General features: G+C 33.7%; 1 protein-coding gene across 1 annotated transcript in view; it reads left to right on the top strand.

Moving 5' to 3' along the window:
• LOC129220757 (coiled-coil domain-containing protein AGAP005037-like) overlaps window positions 1-25,848 on the top strand; it is a 141,138-nt gene that overhangs the window by 28,482 nt on the left and 86,808 nt on the right. Inside the window, exons 3-5 of the mRNA XM_054855186.1 lie at window positions 13,097-13,311; window positions 18,050-18,091; window positions 24,054-24,252. Coding sequence (XP_054711161.1) covers window positions 13,097-13,311; window positions 18,050-18,091; window positions 24,054-24,252 — 456 coding nt within the window. The remainder of the gene's footprint in view (window positions 1-13,096; window positions 13,312-18,049; window positions 18,092-24,053; window positions 24,253-25,848) is intronic.

Raw genomic sequence — 25,848 nt, 5'->3', positions numbered from 1 at the left:
AATCACACATTTGTAACAAGAATACCATGTTTATTTAAAATTAATTAATTCTCGTCTCTCTGCCTTTTTCAAAAAGTACAGTTCGAAGCGAGCAAAAGAGCCAAAAAAATATCGAACCGTACGAATTTTAATTAGGACCCGAAAATGACATTAAATGGTTATTTCTACACGAAATAATTATCCGATTTTCTTGATTTCAGTTTCATTCGAAAGGTCACAAAAATACCTTAATGTAGATTTACGTCCTTCGGATTTCAAAACCACCAAGTCTGTAAACTTACTAGGCGAAAAGGTATAAGCATTTTTGAGTCAAGGAGCATCAATATTAAATCGGAAATTTATCGTCTGCCGCGAGCTCAGTTTTAATTAGCGTGAACCATAGACTAATAATAAGAGTAGACCGAGCTTTCCCAGAATTGCTGATGCAAAAAATTTGTTTATGGATACATCATGTGACTGGTGGGAGGCTTGGCGAAAAACTTTGGCAGCATGGTTGCTAGATGGCAACGCTATCTATAGTTTGGCACTCGACATGTATTTTAAGACGTAATATGTTTTCATTATAATTTTTTTCCAGGTGCAGAGATTGAACTGTTTTTCTTTTAGTTATGCATTATTTTGACATTAGTAATTAGTTTTTGATCACAGTTTTCAGTAATTTTTGTTTCATTTGGAACTGCTACGTCAACGTTGGCGTGAACGTAATGGCATAAACGTTTTGCGTTAACGCAAAAATGTACTAATAGGTATCTTAAATTAAAATTGTAGGTAAAAAATCTTACCGTTTGCCCATTCTTTTTGGGCGCTTGCATCTTTAATTGCCTAGAGAGTTATTGAAATTGACTAAAGAAAATGCACAATACTATCTAAACGAAAAACTCACTATATTAACAAAATATTTACAACTTAGAATAACAAATTTACAAATCGGACTCCATAAAAGATCATTCTTCCGTGTTTCATTAATTCTATTTATTTTATTTCTCGCTGGCGTTGATCGTCTGCTACGATCAACGCCCGCGGTTACTAGGATATCTACCAGTCACATGGTTTGGTTTATGAACAGCAAAAGGGTTGCCATAGCTCGGTCTATTCCTATTATTAGTCTATGGCGTGAACAAAATCATTGAGAAGAAAGATCTGTTGCCATTCTTTTCGACTGTGAGCAACTAAAATTCTTCCTTTGTTTTTAGGATTTTCCTGTAATCGGGGGATTTAAAATGTTTCCTCTTAGGTTATTTTTCTGCGATCTGTCGGAAACTTTCACAGATTTTTTTTTTTTTTGCTCAAGTCTGATTATTGAACACGCGTCACTTGACATAACGAGGTAGACCGTGCAAAGCCGGGTGACGCAGCTAGTCTAAGAACAAATAAAAATTCTGAAGAGTTAAATTTAAAACTTTGCGAATGTAAAGTTTTGCAAAATTTTAACTTTCAGAAATCTTTTGTCTGGGATTTTTTATAGAAAAAACTTATAATCTGTCGGAAACAAATTTTTTCAAAAAATTATTTGATTTGAATTTTTTTATCACGTGATACAATTACTTTGAAACTAAAATGCGCAAAAATCCACTTTTTTTTTAGAATTCTGAAAATTTTCTCTTTTTGCACGTAAAATGTGGTCATTGAAAGTCAAATGCAAATTCAATGTCACTGTTGAATGTGTGAACAGCTGAAGATATAAAACTGTCTACCTTTGAATAAACAAAGACAGACAATAGATAGATGATTTAAAATCAAATGAAGCACATGCCTTTCAAATGCGATTGTTGCGCGTTTTTAACAGTTGTCTTGTTTTTCTCTTTTTCTGGATAAAAATATTTAGTAAGTGTTTCATAATAAGATATTTTTAAAACGAAAATGTTGTGAGAGCAAAGTAGAATGTGTGAAAAATAATACAATTCGCAACTGAAATTACTAACCAATGGATGTCAGAAAACTGACAACAATTAAAGAAAATATCTGTAAATAATTTTGTTTTATTATTCATTTAAAACGTAACTAAGCTTTTGAGCCCTAAAGTTAGGTCGATTTTTTTTTTTTTTTTTTTGGTAGCGCTAAAAGTGTCCAAGTTTTGTCGATGGCGTACATGCTTTTTATTTGGTCGAAAACATGACAGTGAACTACCTCTATCAGTAATTCAATTTCGAAAGCATACAATTTAAAAATAAAATCGTCCTATGTCAAAATCTATGTAGTATTGGCGAAAATCATGGACACTTTTGGAAACTTCATATGCTAATAGAAAATGTTATGTTTCGCAAAATGCTAGCTCGTATTGTCATTTAACGGTGGTTTAATAGTAAATTCAATTCAAAAACAAAATTCAAATTTTGCTACACAAAAAAGTTATTAGTGCTTTAATCTAAATAACAATCACAGTTATGAAACGGTTTAAAATATCTAACTTCCAGGTTAATCTTTGTTCTTGTTCCGAGAACCAATCAAATATTGGTAACTGCCATCACAAGGCGACATCATATACAGTGGCTCCCAAAAGTGTTGGTACACCCTACGACTTTAAATGAAATAGGACCCTATCCATTGGTTGGAATTAATATTTCGGAATTGGTATTTAATTATAAGATCTGTGATTAATTTTCAACAAAACTTCATATGTTTTTTTTTAAATATTAAAACTTATTTTTTTAAAAATCAAAAACCTAAAAGTGCCGGAAAGTTTCAAAAGTCTTCGTACACTTTAAAAAATGGCTATATATTATTGAATAATCTAACTTTTTATTAAGTTATTAGTTAGTAGAATATCATGCAGTATCAACACCTTTTAAACTTCTGGGAATAAATTTCATTCTTTTTTTGCGTAATTTCTGAGTAAGTGTTCAACCCCACTTGAGTCTTACTGTTTCTAGCTCTATTTCCGTTTCAAAGCCGTATTTTCGAAATTAGCCTCCTCATATCTCTAAATCTGTTACTTTAAGCTCAAATCTGGATGTTGAAGGAGTATTTTCTAAAATTTAAGACAATTTTTGAAGCACTAGACGCAAACGTTGAAAACCGTGTGCTTCTTATCGTTATCTTGATTTAAAAAAAAAAATTGTTTCTCATAACCAAATTTTGGCTAAGAGCTTAAAATTGGTTTTTAAAATATTTAAATGAACAGCATGATTCATCATTTTCATTATTTCATCAAAAAATTCCAAATTACTAAGTCCTGATGATGCACCCTCAGGCAGGAACACTTTCAGCGTCCTGATTTACTGGTCCAATTAAGTTCTTAAGATTAAATTCCTAATTTTTTTCTTCTATTTGCAATTATACAACAATTTAACCAAAATGTTGAATTCATTTTTATCTGTAAGTAAGACGTAATTCCAAAACATTTTGAGCTGATTTATCATTGCTTTTGCCACGAAAAGAGTAAGCTTTCTGTTTTTCGCACGACCAGGAAAATTTCTGCGGGAAGAGGTCCGATTTATTCCAACTAATCAGAGAACTTGGCGAACAATTTTAGGTAAAAATTAAATGTACAAATTTTCATTTAACTCTGCAGAAACTTTTACATCACCCAAATGTGTATTTTTCATAAAGTTTTAACTGTAAATCACCGATCACCCTTTTTCAAATTTGCCGGTTGACCTTTTCTTACCTTGTTTTCAGTTCGATTCTTTTCTTTAAAGCATTTTATCAAGCATTTTACTATAAAATGGAATAAATTACAGATAATTTTGAGACATTTCACACCAATTTACCGCTAACTGCGCGGAAAAATTTCAAATTTCGAATGGTGTTTGTGGTTTTTTACGATTACCAGCCATTTTAAAGTAATAAGCACAATATTAAGGAATAAATAAACAAAAAAGGAAAGCCAAATAACTTTTAAGGGTCAACACAATGCAAAAATAATAAAAAAATGACATATGAGAATTTCAATCATGAATTTATCCGAAAATATTTGAGTGTACGATGACTTTTGTGGCGTATTATTTGTCTGTCTCTTCGTTTTTGGACCCATTTCAAAAAGAAGATCCGTTAATATTTTGAAAAAAACTATAGGGTTTCATTTAGAATGACATAGGAATGATGTGAAAAATATTGGAAATAATATTCGAATTCAGTTTCGCGTTATTTTGGCTTTACTAAAAAATTTCAAAGCGTACGTACACTTTTGGGAGCCACTTATGCATACAGTTAGCACAAGACATCATTGTGGTTTATTTTGTTGTTGCCTGCTTATTTTATTATGTAATCAAATTATTACAAAACTCTATCTATATTCCATATTACGTCAAACTGCAACTACGCATCATGGTTTCCCGCGTGAAAATTATATGGGTCGTTAAGAATTAACGACGGAGTGAAAGCGGTTAATCAACAAGTCGTTGAATGGAAACACACTGACGTATCAAGTAAATGAGAAAGAATGAGGCCGGCGATTTTGCACCAAAGGATAGAATATGAAGATTTTCGTCGCAGACATGCCATTGGCCCGCCATAATTTAATCGACGAGCAAGTAGTTTAATGATTGGCTGACAGGGTTCGAAAATATCATGATATTTTCGAAAATATGCGATATTTTGATACATATCGGATATTTTGATATATGTCCGATATTTTCAGTTTGCACAAACTAAAATCTTCAAAATTGTAAGTGCATTCTCAAATCACTCTTTATTTTCTTGTATTATAATTACAATATGAAGGATAAAATTAATGTCTCTTTCATTACTTATATATAACCTTTTTATTTTACATTTCTATTAATTTTAATGGAGTTAATTTAGCATTAGCTGTTTTACTCAATTTTCTTCTGTTAGTTATTTTCACAGTTAAATATGATTCAGCAATAAATAATATGCATTAGTCGGTGCACAGTCATAAAGCATTTTCTTTTTTTCTGAGCAATATTTCATATTTAATTAGGCACTTTTAGTATGAATTAAAATTGTTATATTACTAATATTTTTATGAATATAAAATACAAGTAAAAAGGAATATTATATTACTTTGTTATTATATTAATGATGTATTAATACATCATAAAAATAAAGCGCATAACTTTTTAGTTATTTTCAATAATAAATGAACAATATTACTGTGATCAATGTACTTTTTGTATTGAAAAGACTACAGTTGAAAAAAATAAGTATCGAAAATATCAAAACATCATGATATTTTCAAAATAAATATCGGATATATATCGTTATATATATCATGATATATATCGGCGAACTATGCTGGCTGTATTTATGAAACCATTAAAAACTGTTTTTGTTCATTGAACCGTGATTTTTTGATTCCGCTGTGGAACGTTCAGTAGGACTACCTGCTGAATGGATCAATTATCACCACTTATATTATGTAGTACATAGAAAATGACTACAGCAACAGACACATACTGTCACCGGAAAGTTGTTACTGCATCAGATTTTTCTAGAAAGTTTAATATCGTCAGGATTTTAAAGCTCTTCTCTAGAGAAAAGAGATATAGGTTGCAGAGCGTTACTTTTCCAATACTTAAATTTAATTCAATTTTTTTTTTAATTTTTCTTCAAAATGCTATTTTTAAGCAATGAAATTTTTTCAATTTTTCTTATGTCTTTTTAGTATTGAAATTGTTTCAAGGAACAAATTTTTCTCAAGCATCATAATAAATGTAGCGAAAATTCCAATTTTTTTTCCACAGATCTGCGTTAAATATTTTTCTTAGCACACTTTCTTTCTATGTGTTACAGGAGAAGAAGAATATGAAAAATAGAATCGCATTCGAATCGAGTAATTGTTGCAGCCATTTTATTTCCATTTTGGGCACTTTTAGAAATAAGCAAAACTCCCTCGGGACACTACCAGTGCTTGGATCTATCTCAAAGTTTCCATCCCAGGGTGTTCGGTAATGGCCCATCTACCGTTCCAAATGCAATTCGAAACAACTCCACTTGCATTTTAAAAGCTTGCTTTAAAAAACAACAACGGAAGCTGACTTTTGTTCGGGAAGAAAAATAAAATGACAAATAAAAGTTGGATAAAACAGTTTTTCCTTTAAACAAAAATGTTGTTCAATTCCAATCGATAGTATCGATAAAGACAGAAAATGGCGCAACTCAGTGGCCCCGCTTTTTTTTTTCATGACAATTTCGCTATTTTTCTGATGAAAGGTGGCAACAGCCGGCGTGTGTTCCTCGCTCTGCTGCGTCCTGAGGAGCAAAAATCAGTTCTTTTCCCCGACGGCTGCTGCCGCGTTATTTTTACTTTTCCTTCCAGTATTGATGGCTCACGTCAGACAAAGGCGAGATGTTACTTTCCAGATTGAAATATTAGCTCGTTGTTAATATACTGCAGACAACTTGATATCTCGTGCTATCTCTATCACTTCATTATTTTTAAGTTACATTGTTTTTTTTTCATTCCATCATGAATTTTTGAAGCTTGGTAATTTTGTTTGTCGAATGATTGCTGGGCCGTTTGATGAAAGGAAGTTTTGATCAAGCATATTTCATGACGAGCAATTTAACATAAACGATACGCTTTTGTTGTTCGACTCAACGACGCCGCACACTTTCTCAAATGTGGGGACCTCTTTTTCAAGTCCGTCGTTTAGGGGACAGGAGGGAGGGGGGGAGTCAATTGCGCCATCTTTCTTTGAAGCATTAATGTTTTCACAAACAAGTACAGTGGTTTTCGCTCTTTTCGATAAAATTTTCATTGATTGTTTGCTCCTACAACCCCCCTCCCCATTTGGAAAAATTAAAAATCACGGGCCTGCTCTTTTTTGAGACGACTTTTTGGTTTTCTACGGAACATAAATTGACAGCGTGGGATTTCTCTAATATAGAATCTGCAAACGGAATGATAATCCATAATCGAAGTGTTCACTATATACAATTTATTTAGTTTTAAATGTTTAATTTTCCATTATGTATGGTGATCGATCGCATTCAATACAGTTTAATGTTTGATTAGTCATAATGCCCTATTTGTTGCAAAATCAGGGAATTCCAACAACCTCCAGACCCTAAAAGCTAAACTTCGTGAATTTGTTGAAAATGAACGAGGATAATTTTATGCCCTTGCGACTTAAAAACCATAAATATTATAAAATATCAAAAATTTTAAATCGATAAATGAACAGAATCCATGCAATTCAAGACTATGTTTTAAATGGGTGTACTAGAAAAATTACGAAATTAAATGACGTAAAGTTTGGTAAATAATGTACATGAAAGCATGAAGTTATATTTTCTCCAAACTAGTAATACTAATAATAATAATAGCAGTAATAATAGTAATAATAATAATAAGAAGAAGAGCAACAAGGAAGTTAAAAAAGTTTAGTTGGAACAAAATGATTGGGGTCCTTGCTTAGAAAATAGTGAACCATATGATCACCATTCGTTAGAACATGCACCTGATATTTTGCTTTCGAACGAAGTAAACCAACGCTCGCGAACTGGGATTTAAAGATTGAATTAACACCTTAATTATTAACTTTTGAACTTTCAAATTATGACGAAATATTAAGTTAAGCTGAATCTAAAACAACAAAAAGGAAGTTATACTCTAAATCCATTTAGGATTCAAGTGGTAAACTTTTTAAATTTTGAACATGTCAAATCCAAACTGGGGCCCACTTTAAGTCGGAATTCTTCCTATATAGTACATTAACTATGTTTTAAGGGATCACAGTACCTTCATAACATTTTTCTTTTAAATTTATGTAAATTTTGTTTTTCTTTTAAACCATAACATGCACACTTACTATCGCAATTAGAATTTATTTTCAAGATCTTAAAATATTGCCCCCATTTTTAAAAATTTAAAAGATTTAGGAAAATTTCAATTTTTTAAAATCCTTAACACTTTTTTGTTTTTACACTTATTTAAAAAAAGTTTTTTGCTAAGCAATCACAATAATCATATCTAAAGATCTGTGCATTCATTTGCTCATACATGCATTAGAACATTTTCTGTGATTAATCATGTAAAAAACAGCATTTTTTAAAAATTTGTTTTTAAAGGTATAACATGCTCTAAACATTTGAGTAATTTATAAAATGCGTATCCAATGCCCAGTTTTGTTAAATATATTATATATTATCCTAACTGCAAAAAGTATTACTTTAAAGCTGTTATCTTTAGTAGAAAAAAAATCCTTTGGGATTCTAATGACATGAAAACACACACACACACACATAAAAAAAAGAACACCAAGAAAAGCAATTTAAAGTTTTTCTTCTGCATAAGTGCACATAGCCATGACCTAAAGCCACTTATAATTTTTTGAATAATTGAACTAAAGCAATGAAACTTTTTCCCTGTGTTCGGAATAATTTTTAGTTTTGAAATAAGCAATATATATATATTTTTTTTTGCTCGTTTGATCATTTTTGAGATACTGTAGCCCCTTAAAATTGAATCTTGCAATGTTATCTCACTCGAAAAACGCATCTCAGATTATCTTACGAAATAAACATCTATCGATAATATCTCAATTATCAAATTTTTCTGAAAATACAGATGTCCTCTAGCACACACACGCATGGGTCCATTCATAAAACGGGTAAATCGTTGCATTTTAGGGATCTCTGTATTAATTCCATATTTCAGTGCCTTCTAGAATGTGGATGTACTTTTGAAAGAAGTTAATATGATAGCGTTGTATGTTTATGGATATTTCAAGAGAACATTTATTGTATTATAACTTTCTATTTGTTTCATCCAACTATACAAAAATCCTAATATGAGTAGCGGTAACTTTTATGGTTGGCACGTTTAGCAAGATTCTTGTGACGGTAATGATTCCTCCTGTTTTTATAGCTCAATGAAGCCAGGAAAATGTGGGTAGTAAAACATTGTTTTATTAGATTCCGGAAAGTACAACAATGTAGCTACTAGATTAGATATTCTGGACTATGTATTTGTTTGGTTGTGTCCTTCCACTGCGCGCTGTCTAGTACCACATTATGTACCAACAGGTTTGTTACTTTTAAAGACAATTTCTTAACTTACATTGTCTGCCATAATCCTGCGTTTTGCTTCCAAATTTGTATGATTGCCAAAAACAATGAAAATAAATAGTAATTATAAATTTTTATTAACTGTTGCTATAAATTTAAAAAATCAGTTTCAAGGCAGAACTTAAGCAATCATGTACGAGTGTATGGGGGCGCTTTTAAAAGCTTTCTTTTTTTAAGCACTTTTATTGTATTTGGCCTGATTGTCACGGATAAATCTGAGTCCTGCTTTTGTTTATATCTCAGCAACTAGACAACTTAGAGACTTCTGGGTTTCACTAATTGATTTTCTTAATCGTAAGGTACAACTTAACGTCAAAAAATTCGATTCTAAAATAAAATTATTATTCCGGTTAGGATGGAAAACAGCAAATGTCATGTAATTTCCCCATTAAGTGATTAAATATAAAACCCATTATTGCAAATATTCGTTGCTTTAAAACAACAATATTAATAGTAATCATAATAAAAATTTTGAATCAAAGCTTTTCTGGAGCAAGCAAGAAATTTATCCACTATCATTGCTTTCTTAGGATTTTTATCCTCATCTATTCCAACTATCGAAAACGGGGCTGAGTAAAGACACATATTGGGATCTTCATCACGAGTAATTTGTATGTTGTGAAATATAAAATTAGTTTCGTAAACCTTTAATATTTAATGATTCTAATTAAATTAGCTTCCAAACAAATCCTGGAGGGGAACAAGGATTAATTTTTAGTGAAAAATACTTAAGTTTTAAACACGTATAATAGTTTTTTTTTTACTTTTGGTATGAAGTATTTATATGAAAAAAAGAGGTGAAATTTCTTGACGGTATCATTATTTATTCTATTTCTGAAATACATTTACACTAAAAAGAATAAAATAACCGAATTTTTAAAAAAATACTAAGCACTTTTCATAATGCACTCAAAAGGACAAAAACAATTTTTCTGGGTCAAAATGAACAATATTTAAGTATTCCCGTAGTTTTAAATTATTCCAAGAAAATAACTCCTCATTAGAGGAAAAGTGCGGCTCAAGTCATTTCAAACCAAACTTTCCCAGAAAAAAAATGCATGTTTCAACGTTCAAATTTACGAAAGAAAGTTAGATAAGGATAAAATATTCTCTACCTGACTTTAGCTGCACTTTTTCTCGTTTGTGGAATCATTTTCTTGGAATAATTGAAAACTACAGGAATACTTAAATTTTGTCCCTTCTGACCCAGAAAAGTTATTTTGTCCTTTTGAATGCATTACCAAAAGTGCTCAGTATATATATTTTTTCAGTTATGGTATTTTTCACTATATTTGAACTATATTTAAGCAACATTCACACGTCGTCCGTACGGCACGCGAGCTCCGCTTTTTCTCCCTGAAACCAGTTTTTGGTCGGCGTTGCCATGACAGCAAGCCGTATTGTACCGGACCCGTCAACGTGACGAGAAGCTAGATATCTGACGTCCGTACAGTTAAGAGTCGCGGTTCATTGGTCTCCACGAGATGAGTGCGTCCTCGATATTTTGTGAGAGTACCGACATGTGCTTTAGACGCGTTCGTAATGTATGAATGCTTCTCCCTTTTCGGAAAACGTTTGTCTCTCCGCTTTACGTGGCGAAACGTGATGTGCGGACGATGTCCGACTTACGCTTTATTTTAAATTCGAGCATACAAACGAGCAATAATGAAAAAATATTAATGCTTGAGAAAGAAATTATTCTTTCTTTATGCGCAATACATTTATATTAAAATGAAAGTCCATACCGTACTTTTTTTAAAAAAATAAGGATAGGTAACAAGAAAATATGCTTTAACATTCAAAAACTTTCACCTCAAATAATCTTTTAAACCAGAAAACTTTAAAATAAAAAATAAAGAATGTTTTTTAACTCTAAAGACTATTTCTATAAGCTTCTATCGTACTAAAAAGTATGAAATAAACTATGTATATGATTTCTTGATTGCAACACCCAAAAATTGAAGTTGATAAGCATGTTTATGTTAATTCTAAAGCAGTCAATAAATTTAAAATTAAAAGTTTGAGAGAAGAAATAGGCGGTATACAGCTCTGTACGAATAGCTTTTATTATACCTCCTATATTTCTTCTCTCCAACTTTCAATTTTAATTTTATTGGCTGCTTTGGAATTAACATAAACATACATATCAACTTCAATGTTTGAGTGTTGCAATCAAGAAATCATATACATAGTTTATTTCATACTCTTTAGTACGATACAAGCTTACAGAAATAGTCTTTAGAATTAAAATATGTATTTTACATTTTAGTACTATTCATTTTAATTCTATAGAAGATTTAATAGTTGTTGACATTTACTTATTCACTTTTCTCGTTGAAGAATGTTCATAGTTTCATATCACGGTTTCGGCTTGGTTTCAATGCAACACATATGAAAGATACCACTTTTAGTACGAAATAACAGCTGAAACGAATATTTTGCATTAAAAACATCACTCATAACTCGTGCAATAATTTGAAAACCTCGACTAAGACGAACAAAAATTTCTAGTCTCTTCACTAAAATTATTCGTTATGAAAGACTACAATTTCATTTTTTAGAAATGATTCAACATTTTGTAAAATTGTAGAAGGCTCATTGAGTATTGAGAAGAAAAAGTTAAATCTTTTGGATAGAGAATAAAGTTGTTTGCCCGTGGATATTTAAATTTGCTTGAAGATAAAACTATGTTCCATTGTGGATTACTGCCTGTCCCACATCTGATAAATGTTCTTTTTCAATTTTTTCTAAAAAATTCGATATGGTGAAATAAGTAAAAATTTTCCAAATGTACTTATAATTGAATTACAATATCTGTATTAACAATAAAAAATAGAAACAATTGTTATTAAACATTTGCAAACATTTCTTTCTTCTTTCATAGTAGCGTTTATTCACTGTTGTTATGAATAACGGGTAATACAAATAAATTCATGGACTTTTTGCCTTTCGCATTAAAAGAGTTAAATTGCATTAAAGTATTTAAAAAGAAAATTAGGAGAAAACTTCAGATATGAATGATGACTATAAAGGAGGGGGAGGGGGTAAAAAGAAATCCTTCATGAAAATGTATTAAAAGGATTGGTTAAAAAAGATGCAGTTTTTTTTCCTGTTCTTCATGAAAAATGAAAGTAGTAAAATTGTAATGGGGATATATTAGAGCCTGGGGATTGCAAAAAGGTAACTTCTATCCAGGCCCGGCTTCTCTGGGTAGGCGACCCGTGCCATTGCCTAAGTCGGCAAATTTTAGTGACGAAAAATTTCATGATGGCAAAATGTAAACAGGTAAAAAAGAAAAATGAAACACTCAAATTTGTTTCTTAGTTTTTTCTTTTTTTTTTTGCAGCTTTAATTGCAGCAATACTAGACAGTATGCTCGGTGATTTAAGGAAAATAATACATGAAATTAAGACTAAGAGTCGGCATATTTCAACATCGTCCTGGGGGTCCCCAGGACAATGTTCCCCCCCCCCCCCCCAACGATCGGTCAAAATGAACAGTTCAAAAATGTCAATAATTTAAGACAAATATAGATCTGGAACTTAAATGCGGATTGTTGCTTGAAACCAAATTTGTTGGTAGACGCTCATGTCCAAATGAACAATTATTTAATTTTTACATTAACGTCTGCGGGAGATTTGATTTTTTTTTTCCTTTCTTTCTTTTTTTTTTTTTTTTTTTTTTTTTTGAAAAGGTAATTAAAAGTGCAGCTTTTTTCCCTCATGGCTACGCTAAAATCAGACAATCTGAAAACGTTATTTTGCTAAGAGCACTGAGTTCGTCACTTCACACTGCGCTTCGTACGACTGTAGTGTGGCTCTGATAAACTAAGCTGTGACCTTGACAATGATTACCTCTGTTTGAGGCAATAAGGAAGGGTCACTGGCGCAGAGTTAGTTAAGTTTCTTTCGTCGTAGTTTAGCAAAAGTGTTCCAAAACTCATATCTGTGCCGATAACGCTTCCATTTTTCACTAAATAAGTGAACTCACTCACACTTCTTAAGAGAAGAATATACGGTCAAGGTCATTGCCAAACTTATCGCAGACACACTATAAACATCTCTCAGCTGTAGTAATGTCGGTTTTTGAATGTTTTTGACACCGTTCTCATCTTCTCTTGCAGAATGCTCTTCCCGGCGGGCCCCACCCCCTGTACTCTCCGGCCCTGGGAGCCCCGTACGACGAAGATCCTGGTATCATGTCGGAAGTGGAGACCTCTGCGACTGGCTTTCGCACGACGAGGGCCCCCAAGACCCCCCGAATTGCCTCCTTCCCACCTCCCTCCAACAGGGGAGGAAAGGCCCCCCACGCACCCCGGCGAACGACACCTCATGGGTGGTAAGTACAACATAGATCATAACATTTTAAAGGAAACCCTCTTATTTTCCTTTTACGTTTCTTACTCATCATTGATCATAGGGTTTTTCGTTATACTATATATAGTATTGGGACACTTTAAGGAATTCTCATTTTTACGATTTCTCAAGAAATGAAAAACCAATTGCTCTGTAATTTTTTCACATAAAAAGTATACTCTAGCTGTCATTTTCCAATTATGGCTACTATTTATTTAGGGGTCCAGCAACAAATTGAGGAAACAAAAAAAAGGTTTTTGATCATTTTTCATTGTAAATAGCTGGGAATAACCTATAAATTTCAGAAATAAGTTAAAAACTTATCTTGAATTTATTTTTATATTTTCGTGAAAGTATTTCTTATACCCAAGGATAGTGTAAGATATAATTAAAGAATCGCGCTATTTATGGCATGTTTTATTTTTAACTAGTATCGCATCATATAATATATTTCAAAAATAAAAATCTTGATTTACGTCTAACTAGGAGTTTTAGAAAAACTGATACACACACACACACATTTTACTACATTACACTTTTTATTATTGATAAACGAACTGGAATCTTACGTAAGGATAGGGGGGGGGGTTTGAAAAATCTTACGGACCCTTACATGGGGGAGGGGGGGTCAAAATTGCCAAAATCATCCTTACGCAATTAATGAATGGCCCCTAACGTTGCTCAGAATAAGGGTTACTTGAAACGAAATCCAGTTTTTTTGTAGTATCGAACGGTTTTGGCTGGCGACATTTCGGACCGGCGACATTTTGGGCGTATACCGTATCGAACACCATTATTTCAAAAACCACGGAACCAATTAATCGTGTTCTTCGTGGGTTACCTGTAATTTCAAAACGTATAACTATATCCCATGAAAATTAGTTTGAGTTTTGCTATTTACGAAACCTATAATCAACCCGGAAATAAAATTATTTACGTTTTACTGAAGCAAAAATGCTCAATGTTACAATCTCAAACGAGTTTCCTGTTCTTTTCTATGATCGATTTTTGTCATCTAAACGCATCATTTTCGTGAGGAACATTCCCCCTTTTTTACTTTCTTCTATATCTAATATATAGAAGAAAGTATTGGATTCGAGCAAATTTTCGAATTTCGAATTTTGACGGATTCGAACGTCTTGAGGTGTGCTGACTCCATTTCGACTATTTTTGCAAAATGTCTGTCTGTCTGTGTGTGTGTCACGTCTGTGTGTGACCAGTTTTTTGTGGCCGCTCTACAGCAAAAACTACCGCATGAAATCGAACGAAATTTGGCACACATATTTATTTATGTGGTGTCTAAATTGTAGAGGTGATGCCACAATCTATCGAAGCCAAAATCAGACTCCTTCCCATTTAGGTACCTCTCCCCCAGTCACTTCCTTCAACCTTAAATCCGTTTGTTAAGCAAATGGGTCTTTAAACTCCCGAGTGGCATAACGCAACAACAGGAAAAAAAAAAAAAATGAAGCTTATTTACAGGGTGTCCAGTCCATCAAAGGACTCCCTGATTTCAAAAGTAAATACCTCGAAACCAAAGGACAATATCGGAATAAAACTAATGGTATGTTCATTGTGAAACTCATAAAAATCATTTACAGCAACTCTGAAATTAGTAATAAAAACTGCTAGCAGGTGGCGCTGCACGCTGTAGTTGCTATAGATAATATTGCTATAGATAATATAACTGCCCCATAAATAGGGTTCCGAAGGAGTTAGGCATTTCATCAGTAGTTTAGTGCCCATTAAGCATCTAAGAAGTACTTACATTTACGCTAGGAATTATCGTCCAACCCCTTCCAGCACTATTTAAGGGGACTTCTATTGCAATAACAGCGTGCAGCACCACCTGCTGGCAATTTTTGTTACTAATTTCCAAGTTTCTGTACATGATTTTTTTTTTTTTTTTTTTTTGTGTGTGTGTGTGTGTGTGCTTCACAATAAACATACCGTTTATTTTATTCCAATATTGCCCTTTGTTTTCGAGATATTTAATTTTGAGATCGGGAGTCCTTAGCTGGACACCCTGTATTTTGCAGTGAAGTTAGGATTTATAAAACTACATTTTTGAGTTCTGAATTGCACTGTCGTAAGATCGTATATAAAGAACATTGCTGTAACATGAAATATGATAAATTTGGAATTTTAAAGCTATGTATATATATTTTATGTTTAGAAGAAAACCGTATTTTGTTGAGGCATAGTTTTAAAAAAAAAAAAAGGAAAAAATTACTTTTGCTAGAAACTTTAGACTAGACGCAAAAATATTCCAAACCTTCATTAATAAAATCGAGCCGCTGATAATTAAATGCAAGTCTCTTCGATGAAAACTTTTTTCAGGAACGTGTTACTTTTTTTTTACCACATGTTAAACTGTAGTTATAAATATTTAATTAGATGCTTGATGCTTGCACTGATTAAATAAATTTTGCCTAGAGTTCCTGAACGAAGTCTTTTTCTTCCCTTTCTACCTCTCTCCCTATTTCTTTTTTAACTATAAAGAAAAGAAGATTAATTTTGAAAGAAAAATCAATGCCCCTTTATTACTTACCGAGTGAGAAAAAAAATTAAAATGTTTTTGCGCAAATTAGCACAAGTAGTAAGACTAATCAGATTTGTGGTATCGTAAAAATGATTCTATAAAAAGAAATATATTCGACACTAAAATCGAAAAACCATGTGTGAACAAAACAAAGAAATAGAAGTAAAAGCAATATTTTTTTTTCTAAAGAGAATGCGTTAGGCGCCCTACCCTTTCGCAGACCAATTGCCATACCCCGATACGGCATCCAGTCTTTCATGTGCCACCATTAAGGTGCGGATGTCAATGGCACAGATAATTTTGAAGCCCAGTTTCCACAAGATGGAGGCATCTCGGCTCTCTTCAATGCGAAACTGCTCTAGCGATTAATTTTTCTCCCGGTCATTCAAATTTCAATGAATTACCTAGGGATCTTTTACATACCGCATTATCATACGACATAAAGGTTCTGACAATTTTCTGCATCTCTAAAATCCACCGATTTGCCACTACAGCACAGAACACGGGACCACGGCGCAGAAGGCCATTCATTGTCTTACCACCACGCCACATAGCCGACTAATAAAAATAATATAAATAAATTTTAAAAAAAATAAAATAAAATAGAAGCGAAATTCAGAAGAAATATAGTCTTAGAGATGAGGCATAAGTTTAGAGAACTATGTCTTAATTGACGTGCTTCTTCCAAAGCAAATATTCATAACTCTCTTTTGTAGACACTTCCGTGGAATATATAAAAAGTAACATTAAGCTTTATTTCTATTGAAGGACTAAGTCCTCATCTGCCACTACCTAATCGAGGTGTGAAAATCTTAGCAACAGAATGCTTTTTCCTTCTTGGCTGTCATCTAAAATGGGCTACAGACCGGGAGCAACGAAGATTTCGTGATTTGGGTTTTGCGATTTTGCACTGTTAACAATACTCAACTCCGCATTTTGGTGCAAAACATGGAAGAAAGGATTTTTGTTGTTATTCCTTTTGGTTTGAGACGTCTTGAGGGTTAAGCAGTAAGTAACCACGCTTAAGCGAGGACTATACCGACAGCCCAGTTGTGCCATCCAGAGACGGCTGTTTCGTCCTTGTTATGGACTTACTGGTCTGGAGTAGACAATAACCGAGCTGGTAGCAGTTGCTGATTGTTGTCCTATTCATGTAGCATAACACCAAATTTTGAAATTACTTATCACGATGAGGATGAAATATTAACCCAAAATAAACTTTTGCCTTGACATTTTTTTTCTATAGAATACTTTGCCCTACTGGAGTGCATCCCTACTGGGTTGAATCATAAACCTTTAGGTTTTCATCTCACAGTGCTATTCAGGTATTCTCAAAATATGCAAGTAGTCTGAACTGTCTAGGTGTTAAATAAGAAAGATTCTTCTGGGGGTGATTTCGGAAATCATGTAGCATAGCGTAATTTAAGTACAGTTACAGATAAAGATAAACTAGAAGTGCGACAGAGAGCTTTCATTTTAATTCTTGAAGCCTCAAATATGCACCGATTCTTGTTATTTTAATGGCTTTTGCCAAGACATCTTCAATAACTTTTTTTTATATATATTTTTGTGAAAAACTTAATAACACCAGGCTGTTTTTTCCTGCTTTTATTTTTGGTCATGCTGTGACATCATAAAATCGACTGAGAAATAATATTATTGGTCACGCATTTTTTTTTTTTTTTTTTTTTCAATGTTTTACTTCATTTTGGGTAAATTTCACCGACTTTGAATGTTATCTTTTGTTGTTGTTGTAGTTTTGAATGACGTTCTTCACCTACCAAAAGTTTTTAGAGCTTATTATTATGCTTTATCTTTGCTTGATACCAGCAGTTTTTTTTTTTTTTTTTTGCAACCAAACGCTTTTGTCAGTAAAACTAAAAATATAGATTCTGTTAGTACACAATTTGTTGACATTCTTCTCTTCAGAAAATAAAAATTTAAAGTAGTTTCCTAGTAAAAGAAAAAATTGCTTTTTTATAGAGATAACAATTGAAAAATAAAAATTCGCATAAAGTTTTTTGTGCTTTGCGTGAACATATAAAGTTTTTGAACTTCTGATAATGTACTGTTTTTTTAGCTGCACATTAGGTTTTTTTTTTAGTTTAGCGTGGATTTATGCTTTCTTTTTTATGTTAATTGTATCACCTCTATTTTAATTATTTTTCCTCTATTTCAGGTCCTGTGTCGCCCCAGCTTAGGCATGAGAATTTGACCTTAGGTAAGATATTTCTGTTAAACCTAACTCATAATTAATCACACTTCCTTGTCTTATCTCTGCATTCCGTGCATTGTGGAGATCAGTAGAAGTAATTTTATTAACACCATTCCTCTCATTTCTCGCGGATTCTGATTCGCATCGAATTTACAATCGATTCATTCGTTTTTCCAGAATCGTCATCACAAATAGGTCCGGCAGCCATGTTTAGTCACACAAATCGAAGTTTTACAGGATTTATTTATGTTGAATATTTTTTTACAAAATTCCATTTGATCTTAGGCAGGAAATAGGAGGATAAAAAGAATATTTGGTAGAATGTACACAGTAGGACTGACGAGAGGCCATGTCGGCCTAGTTGGAAAAAATGGGCCCAGCCTTTGGAGGGGTCCGGCAGGAAATTGGAGTAGTATAAATTTTGTAAGTTTTATAAAGGGGCGGCGCCCGGCTACCAGACTGACAATGGACCTGCCTTGACTCTCGGCAGCTCTAGTCACAGAATTGAATCGTTTTTGCTTGTTTCTAATGGAGCTGCATATTGGCTCTTTACCATTTGTAGACCTAGGGCATTTCCCTTGGCATTGGCGACTGTTAAAGCTTGACCACGGAGAGATGGAGGATGACCTTCAAGCGGAAACATCATTTGCAATAGATTGTTTATTATTATTTTGTAATAGATAAGTTCAGCGTGAACTACTCTTAGTATTTGGTGCTTTCTGGCAGATTCTACCTAAAAGAAATGGTACAAATTATGGTTCCGCTTCAAGGTTATCCGCCAACTCTCCGTGGTAAAGCTTTACAACGTTTCAGCAGAACATAACAATTATAGAGACCTTACTTGGTTACGTTGATATTGTATCGGTCGAATCGCCCAAAAGCGGGGAACTATTTTGTTTGACTGCTTTTCTGGACATTGAATGCGTGATATTGGCATAGTTTTGATGGCTATTGGCTTTTTCAGACTTCTCTAATGAAAAACCAATTGGATAATTTAATCAGATTCCTTAGTGAACTATTTTTCTCTCTCATTTTGTCTGATACAGACAAAAAAAAAAGTTCAACTGCAGTTCAAAACAACAAAACAGTACTACTACAGCATAAAAGTTCAAAAATCAACTACAGTTTTTAAAAAAGAAATCTGTACTTGACAACGCACTACCACGGCATTTGAATTGAATTTTAATGTTATTAATGTGGAAGTGAGAGAGGATTTCAATGGAACTAAATAAATAGGAATATCTAACAAACTAAATGACTTGTATTACTCAATAAGACGATCTAACATCATCTTCCTTGTTTCTTACCCTATTGTGTTTTCTACTGCAAATTTTCAAACTTTTTTTTAAACAAATTTATTTAAAATCCGCATTAAAAATGAAATAAGAAAAGAATAAAATTGGTTAAAATCGAGGTTTTTGCAAGGTAAAATTGACTCTTTCTACAAGTTTAAGTTATCAAAAATGTTACCCAGGCTGTAATAACGAATCGTTTAATCGTTTGACACTTTATCATCAAAATTGGAAAATTGTTAAGGTGCTACGGTGGAACACACGTAAATTTACATAAACATACATTAACTGCTAAAAACATAACCCTTCCTTTTGGCTTCGCCGTAGTCGGGTAAAACGAGTAACAACATGGGGCTACATTGGAAAGGGTAAAATAAAAAGCTGTATAATATTTAATAGTCAAACTCGGTGATTTTTCAAATTTGGCAATGTTCATTCTAACGAAACAAAAAATGACGTCTAACGTGGATACATTGTCACGTAAACGCTCATCTTTCGATGCCACTAGTATAACTGTACCATCCAGGGGTGGCAGCAGAACAGGAGGCGGAAGTAGACCATTATTTTTTTTGTAGCAAGTAAGTAGTTTTTTTTTTTTTTTTTAACATTAAAACAAATTAATTTTAATTTTCGTGCTATAACTTCTTCATTAGATATACATACTCAGCAACAGTTGGTAGTCTATAAGATAAGACATCTCTAGTCAGACCAGCGACATTTGCTAAAATGAACAAATGAATACTACGAGGGTCGATCCAGAAATAAGGTTCCCATCAATTTTACGAATCGGCAAATTTTTTCATTCTCATAGAAATATACATTGTTGGAAAGATGAAACTTCCCTTTTTTTTTACTACATAATCACCATCTTTTTGTACACATTTTTTTAGACGGTGCTCCAATTTGTGTATCCCAGTATCATAGAACTCCGCCGCCAAATCGTTCGGGAAACGTTTAACCTCTTCTTTGACTTCATAGTTACTACGGAAGCGTTGGCCACTCAAGTGTTCCTTAAACTTGGGGAACAATTGATAATCACTAGGCACGAGGTCCGGACTGTAAGTTGTTCGGGGCATGACAGAGTCCACCTTAAGTCTGTCAAAAGTTCCTGGGTTTCGTGCGTTGTCGTGAAGCAGTGTTACACCGGCTGTCAGTCATCCTCGCCGGCGGTTCTGGATAGCTCGCCTAAGTTTTCTTAGTATTGTACAATAAATGTCTCAGTTGATTGTTGGGGAAGTTAAAGGAACACTCTTGAGTGGCCTACGTTTCCGTAATGACGATGAAGTCAAAAAAGAGGTTAAACGTTTCCTCAACGGTTTGGCGGTGGTGTTCAATGATATTGGGACGCAGAAATTGGAGTACCGTTTGCAAAAAAATGTGTAGAAAAAGATGGCGATTATGAAGAAAATAGAGAACAGTTTCATCTTTCCTACGATGTAAATTTCTATGAGAGTAAAAATTTTTGTCTGTTTGTAAAATTGATGAGAACCTTATTTCTGGATCGACTCTCGTAGCAAAATACTGGTTTCGCTTTTCTTTTATATTCCAATTTTCACTATATAGCTATTTTCAAAGGATACATTTGTAACGCAGCAATCGTTTCATGAATAAAAAAAATAAGAAAGGTGTTTCGCATGCATCTTTTAAAATAGAATATTTCCTCACGAGGAGCAGATGAGTTATTGCGTGAATGCTTTTCAAGGATCGACGAATGCTTTTCAAGGATCCAAAATGGCTGGTTGTCTCTTTCCTGGAAACTGTCGGTTCCTTCGACAGCTTCTGCTCCAGGATAAGCATTGTGAAAGAAGAAGTTAATTAATTTTTGGAGTACTGAGAAATGCCGTTAATTGAAATTGTTTGGAGAACAAGTCATTCTCGCGATTGCCTCATTTCCCACGCATACAAACATAAATATATTTCGCGCAGAATAAATGGAAATCTTTTACTTTGAGAAGTTATTATGGTCGGACAAGGATTGTTTATAGGCAATTAAATGCTGACGGATTTTGGTTTCTTAGTTTACTACAAGTACCAACAAAAAAATAAGGAGGGGGAGAAAGGCAGCCGATAAGATTGCAGAAACGAAAGCACACTTACGATTAAGATTTAGAAAATTAACTTACGGTGTTCTTAGGTACAGCCAATTTTTACACGTAATTAAGCAATCCACGGACCATAAAAGTTGAAGAATTTTATTATTCTGAACTGTGAGACTAATCGTACCTAATCATAATAAAACTTGGAATGATTATAATACTTTTAGTAACTAGCACATTTATGGTTATGCAGCAGGAAGTACCACGATTATTATAGTTCGAAAAGTTTAAATACTATATTGCAAAACTATTTTCAGTAAACTTTATTAGTCTGGTAGTATTAAACTATAGGAAAAGTGGTTAAAGAAGTAATCTGTTACTTTGTGGAATGAATTTTGCATTGGTAGGGTTTGGGGCTTAATTTACATGGGAACTCACGGAGCTCAACTCCTGCGCTTTTTCTTAATTTTATATTTATTTTCACTCTTTGGACGGAATTCAGAATATTTATGTGTGAAAATAAGATGTGAAGAGGGGAGAACTTTAGCAATTCTTTCGTTGTAGAACTGAAGCCCTGCTAGCTGTCATCGATTAATATTGATCTTTTTCTACAAAATTCTGTATTTAACGTTTGAAATTAATCGGTACTGCCGATTAATCGGCGCATCCCAAGTAAAAGTTTTTATTCCTTTCAAAGCCAAGGGGTGGAGGGGGGGAGGGGACAATTGATTTCCCTGACCCCTTAAATGACAAACCTAGTTGACTCACAAAGACCGAAAACTTATTTGTAAAAAAATTAAGTGACACCGAAAGCTTTGTTCATGAGCATGCAGTAGGCAAGCATGCTCATGAAAAAAAAAAGCTGCGTTAAAGTTGTGCAAATAAGCACGATATCAGTGTTAAAGCATTTACTTTTGCGGGCTTTTAATTTTCGACAGCCCGTCATAACCACGAAAATGTATGCCTCGTGAAGCAGCATAAATTTTTGAGTTTTATATATGGGTCATTCTCCGGAAAACGTAACTTTTGAACGCAAATATTTTTCAATTTCGAAACCTTTTGTTTTCCTTTTTTTTTCGTTCTTACATGAAAGTGTTACCTACTAGACGTAACCATAAACAATGGTCCAGCTAAGCTACAATTATTTTACTCATAGAAAAAGAAAATAAAAAATGCCTTGTCCATAGAAATTAATAAAAGAAAAAATAATTTAATACTAAAAAATCGAGGCCAATTTAATATCAAAGTAGTAATTTTGTTAATTGTGCAAACACAATCAGCTATTTTAATGATTAGTGGGAATATAATATTAAGCTCTCTTAATTAAAGTACGACTTAATTAGTAGTTTCAAATGTATGTTAAAAAATAGTATTTAGTAAATTTGAGGATATACTGGCAGTTTATAATTTTGGTAGAATGCCTATTATTGATGTATTTCTCCACCATCATTTATTTTCACCTCAGAAATAATGACATTGATAAGGTCTGTCGTGGAGGTGAGATTCGCGAAGGTGAGGAATTTTCCATTAATATAGGCCTAATTGATACATTTTCAGGGAATTTTTTTTTTTTTTTCGTTGCTACAATCTGCGCATGTTAAGCATATGAAAACATGTTCACTTCTTTTTTTTACATTCATTTACATCCCTGAAATTCAAGTTCACGGAGGGGAAAAGTCAGAATGACCATACTAAGTTTTTGAAGCAAAATCTACCTTTTTGTTTTTCGACAAAAATCTCACAATTTCAACTATGGCTGAAAATAAAAAAGGGGGCTCCTTAGTATCATGGAAAATAAAATTTGATGTCAGTACTGCCACGCGCGTTAATGAGGAATGGCATTTTGTGTTTAGGTAACGGAGGTGAGAATCTATTGTGTGACATGATTTCTTATCCTACTGAAACGAACTAAAACACTATGCTAAAAAATTAAAAGTGCTTAAACAAACGGCAATGATTTGGCGTCAGTGGAATACAGGCTACAGGGCACCTGGCTCGACCCTGTCCGCGTGCTAACTGCAGGTCTAATTTCTGCCGTACACGCAGTATGATGTGCGACAGCCGTTGGCCGAATACAGAGCCGTTCCCTCTCAGTACTGCCACGTGGCCTCCCAGAACCCGATCTTCTTAAGGCATTAACATCCCTGGACCACAGCTCCTAACAATAATGCCCAGTGAATACATCCCAGCCAAGTCTTTATGCAATATCGCTGAGAGAAAATCCTCCGTCTCGCCCTACTCAGTGAGCTGTTGACAATGGCTTCTTCGTCTTCTTAAGGGCATTCTTGTCTAACATCAACTCAATACGTTGAATTTCGCAGAAAAATAACGCTCTCGAAATTTACAGCACGCATTTAAAGCAACCCTAATTTAAAAGATCTAGGAGGCGCTACTAACGCCACACTTATATGTAAAACGCGAAATTTCTATCGATGTCTTCTTTCAGATGCATAAACACGCCTACCAAATTTCGTTTGTCGAGCTCAAGTTTTTCTTGGTTTTGGGATTTTCCCCCCCGCTAGTTTAAGTGCAATTACAGTATTTTTCCCCTCTACTCCAATATGATTTTTATACTTTTTGTGATTTTCATCATTTTCACTGTGCATGCTTTTCACAATAATTTTTTCAAAAATGTTCCAGGGTTGGTATTTCTACAGTATAGGAGCGAGACTAAGCGAGCCCTGCTGCCAAATGAAATCACCACCCTAGACACCGTGAAAGCTCTCTTTGTTCGGTCCTTCCCCAAGCAGCTTACCATGGAGTACCTTGATTCGCCCAATATACGCATCTACATACACGACCCCACCAAAGACATGTTCTACGAGTTAGAAGATCTCAGGTGAGCAGACAATTTACGACATATTCCAAACTTAGTTTTAAGCCTTTAGTGCTTGAATTTCAAAAACTAAGCAGTGTCCCAAAATTTGCACAAGACTTAAATTTTTCGCTTATTTTGTAGTTGGTAACCCTGAAAAAAGAACAATTGGATGTTATTGATGTGGCCAATATATGGTTTCATTGGCCATGGCGACCTTATCGGTAAGGCGTCGGACTAGTAATTGAAGGCTCCCGGGTTCGATGCCAGCCGGTCGAAGATCCTCCGTATTCGTTAATCGTGGCATGTTAAATTTTTCTTGATCACTAAGTTTCTATTCCAAATCAATACCTCTGTGGGTGCTGGACAAGGGATTACTCGGCTTATGGTCCGGCTGAAAGAAACAAACCTGTCTTCAGGGCTCCATCAAACTGGTAAAACCGCAGATAGTGATATGTGGCTTCAACAAGACGGTGCCACATGCCATAGGCAATGAAGCAATGTGATTATGCATGAGACATATCTTTGTAGTGTACTCTCGCTGCGGGGATCAGAATTGACCCCCTTCATCGTGTGATTCAGAGCCATTATATTTCTTCTCATGGAGTTAAATCAAGTTTATGGTCTTTGTCAACAAGCCCACAATCATCCGTGCCTTACCGTGTCACGATATCTAGCAACAGTAACAGTTACTGCTTGACCACCCTCAACTTTCATTATTTTTTAAATACTATTCATTAATGAAAAGACGTTGTGTGGTATAACGCTCCATTTTTACCAAACCCCAACTCTCAGCTGTCTAATTGTCCTTTTTCCAGGGTTGGCAACAAGTTAATGCAAAAATGGCGGCAAATTCAAATCTTGCGTTAATTTTGGGACATCCTTAATCTACTTCGAACCTAAGGAAGTGCTTTAGTCGTTTTATGAATGTGTGGTAAGTTGATTCAGTTCGAGCATTTTGCAATTCGTCTGTTTTAAATTCTTTTTCTGCGCTGTAACGTACAAATGCGTTGATCTACCCCCCCCCCCCAAAATAAATAATTCGTCATAAATTCTCCTGGAAGTCAGAAAAGACAACTAGCATGATTAGGGTTTTTCCTTTTGTTTTCCTTTCAACTTCCTTTCATTAGAATTGTTTTCAAAGTGTGAGGTGTCGGCAAAATTTAGAATTTTGGCAAACTTTTTTTTTTATGATAAATATTTATACTCGTACACAAATACATATGTCGGAGACAGAATGCAATTTTTCAACTCAAATATATTAAATATAAGCGGTCGTTAAGTTGATTTTGTTTTATCACCAAATTACATACTAATCTGAACTAATATTTTCTAAATTTTAAAGAGTTATGAGAGTTTTTAAAGAAAATAATCAAAGATGGGTGCGTTAAATGAAGTCATGTAGACCAATAAGGCCATTTCCTCAATCCATTTCCTCAATATGATTCTTTGCTGCACATACTGCACATATGTGCACAAACTGTACGCAGGAGTGACCAAAAAAAACTTACAATTAAGTTTATCAATGCCGTAAATGCTACGCTTAAACATTCTCTTTTCCATTTAAGTATACAAGTACTTTTTAATAATGTTTTTAGGTTTAGCACATGTGGTTTAGTA

The sequence above is a fragment of the Uloborus diversus genome, chromosome 4 (genome assembly GCF_026930045.1).
Source record: "Uloborus diversus isolate 005 chromosome 4, Udiv.v.3.1, whole genome shotgun sequence".
Lineage (NCBI taxonomy): Eukaryota > Metazoa > Arthropoda > Arachnida > Araneae > Uloboridae > Uloborus > Uloborus diversus.
This window is presented reverse-complemented; position numbering and strand designations above follow the sequence as displayed.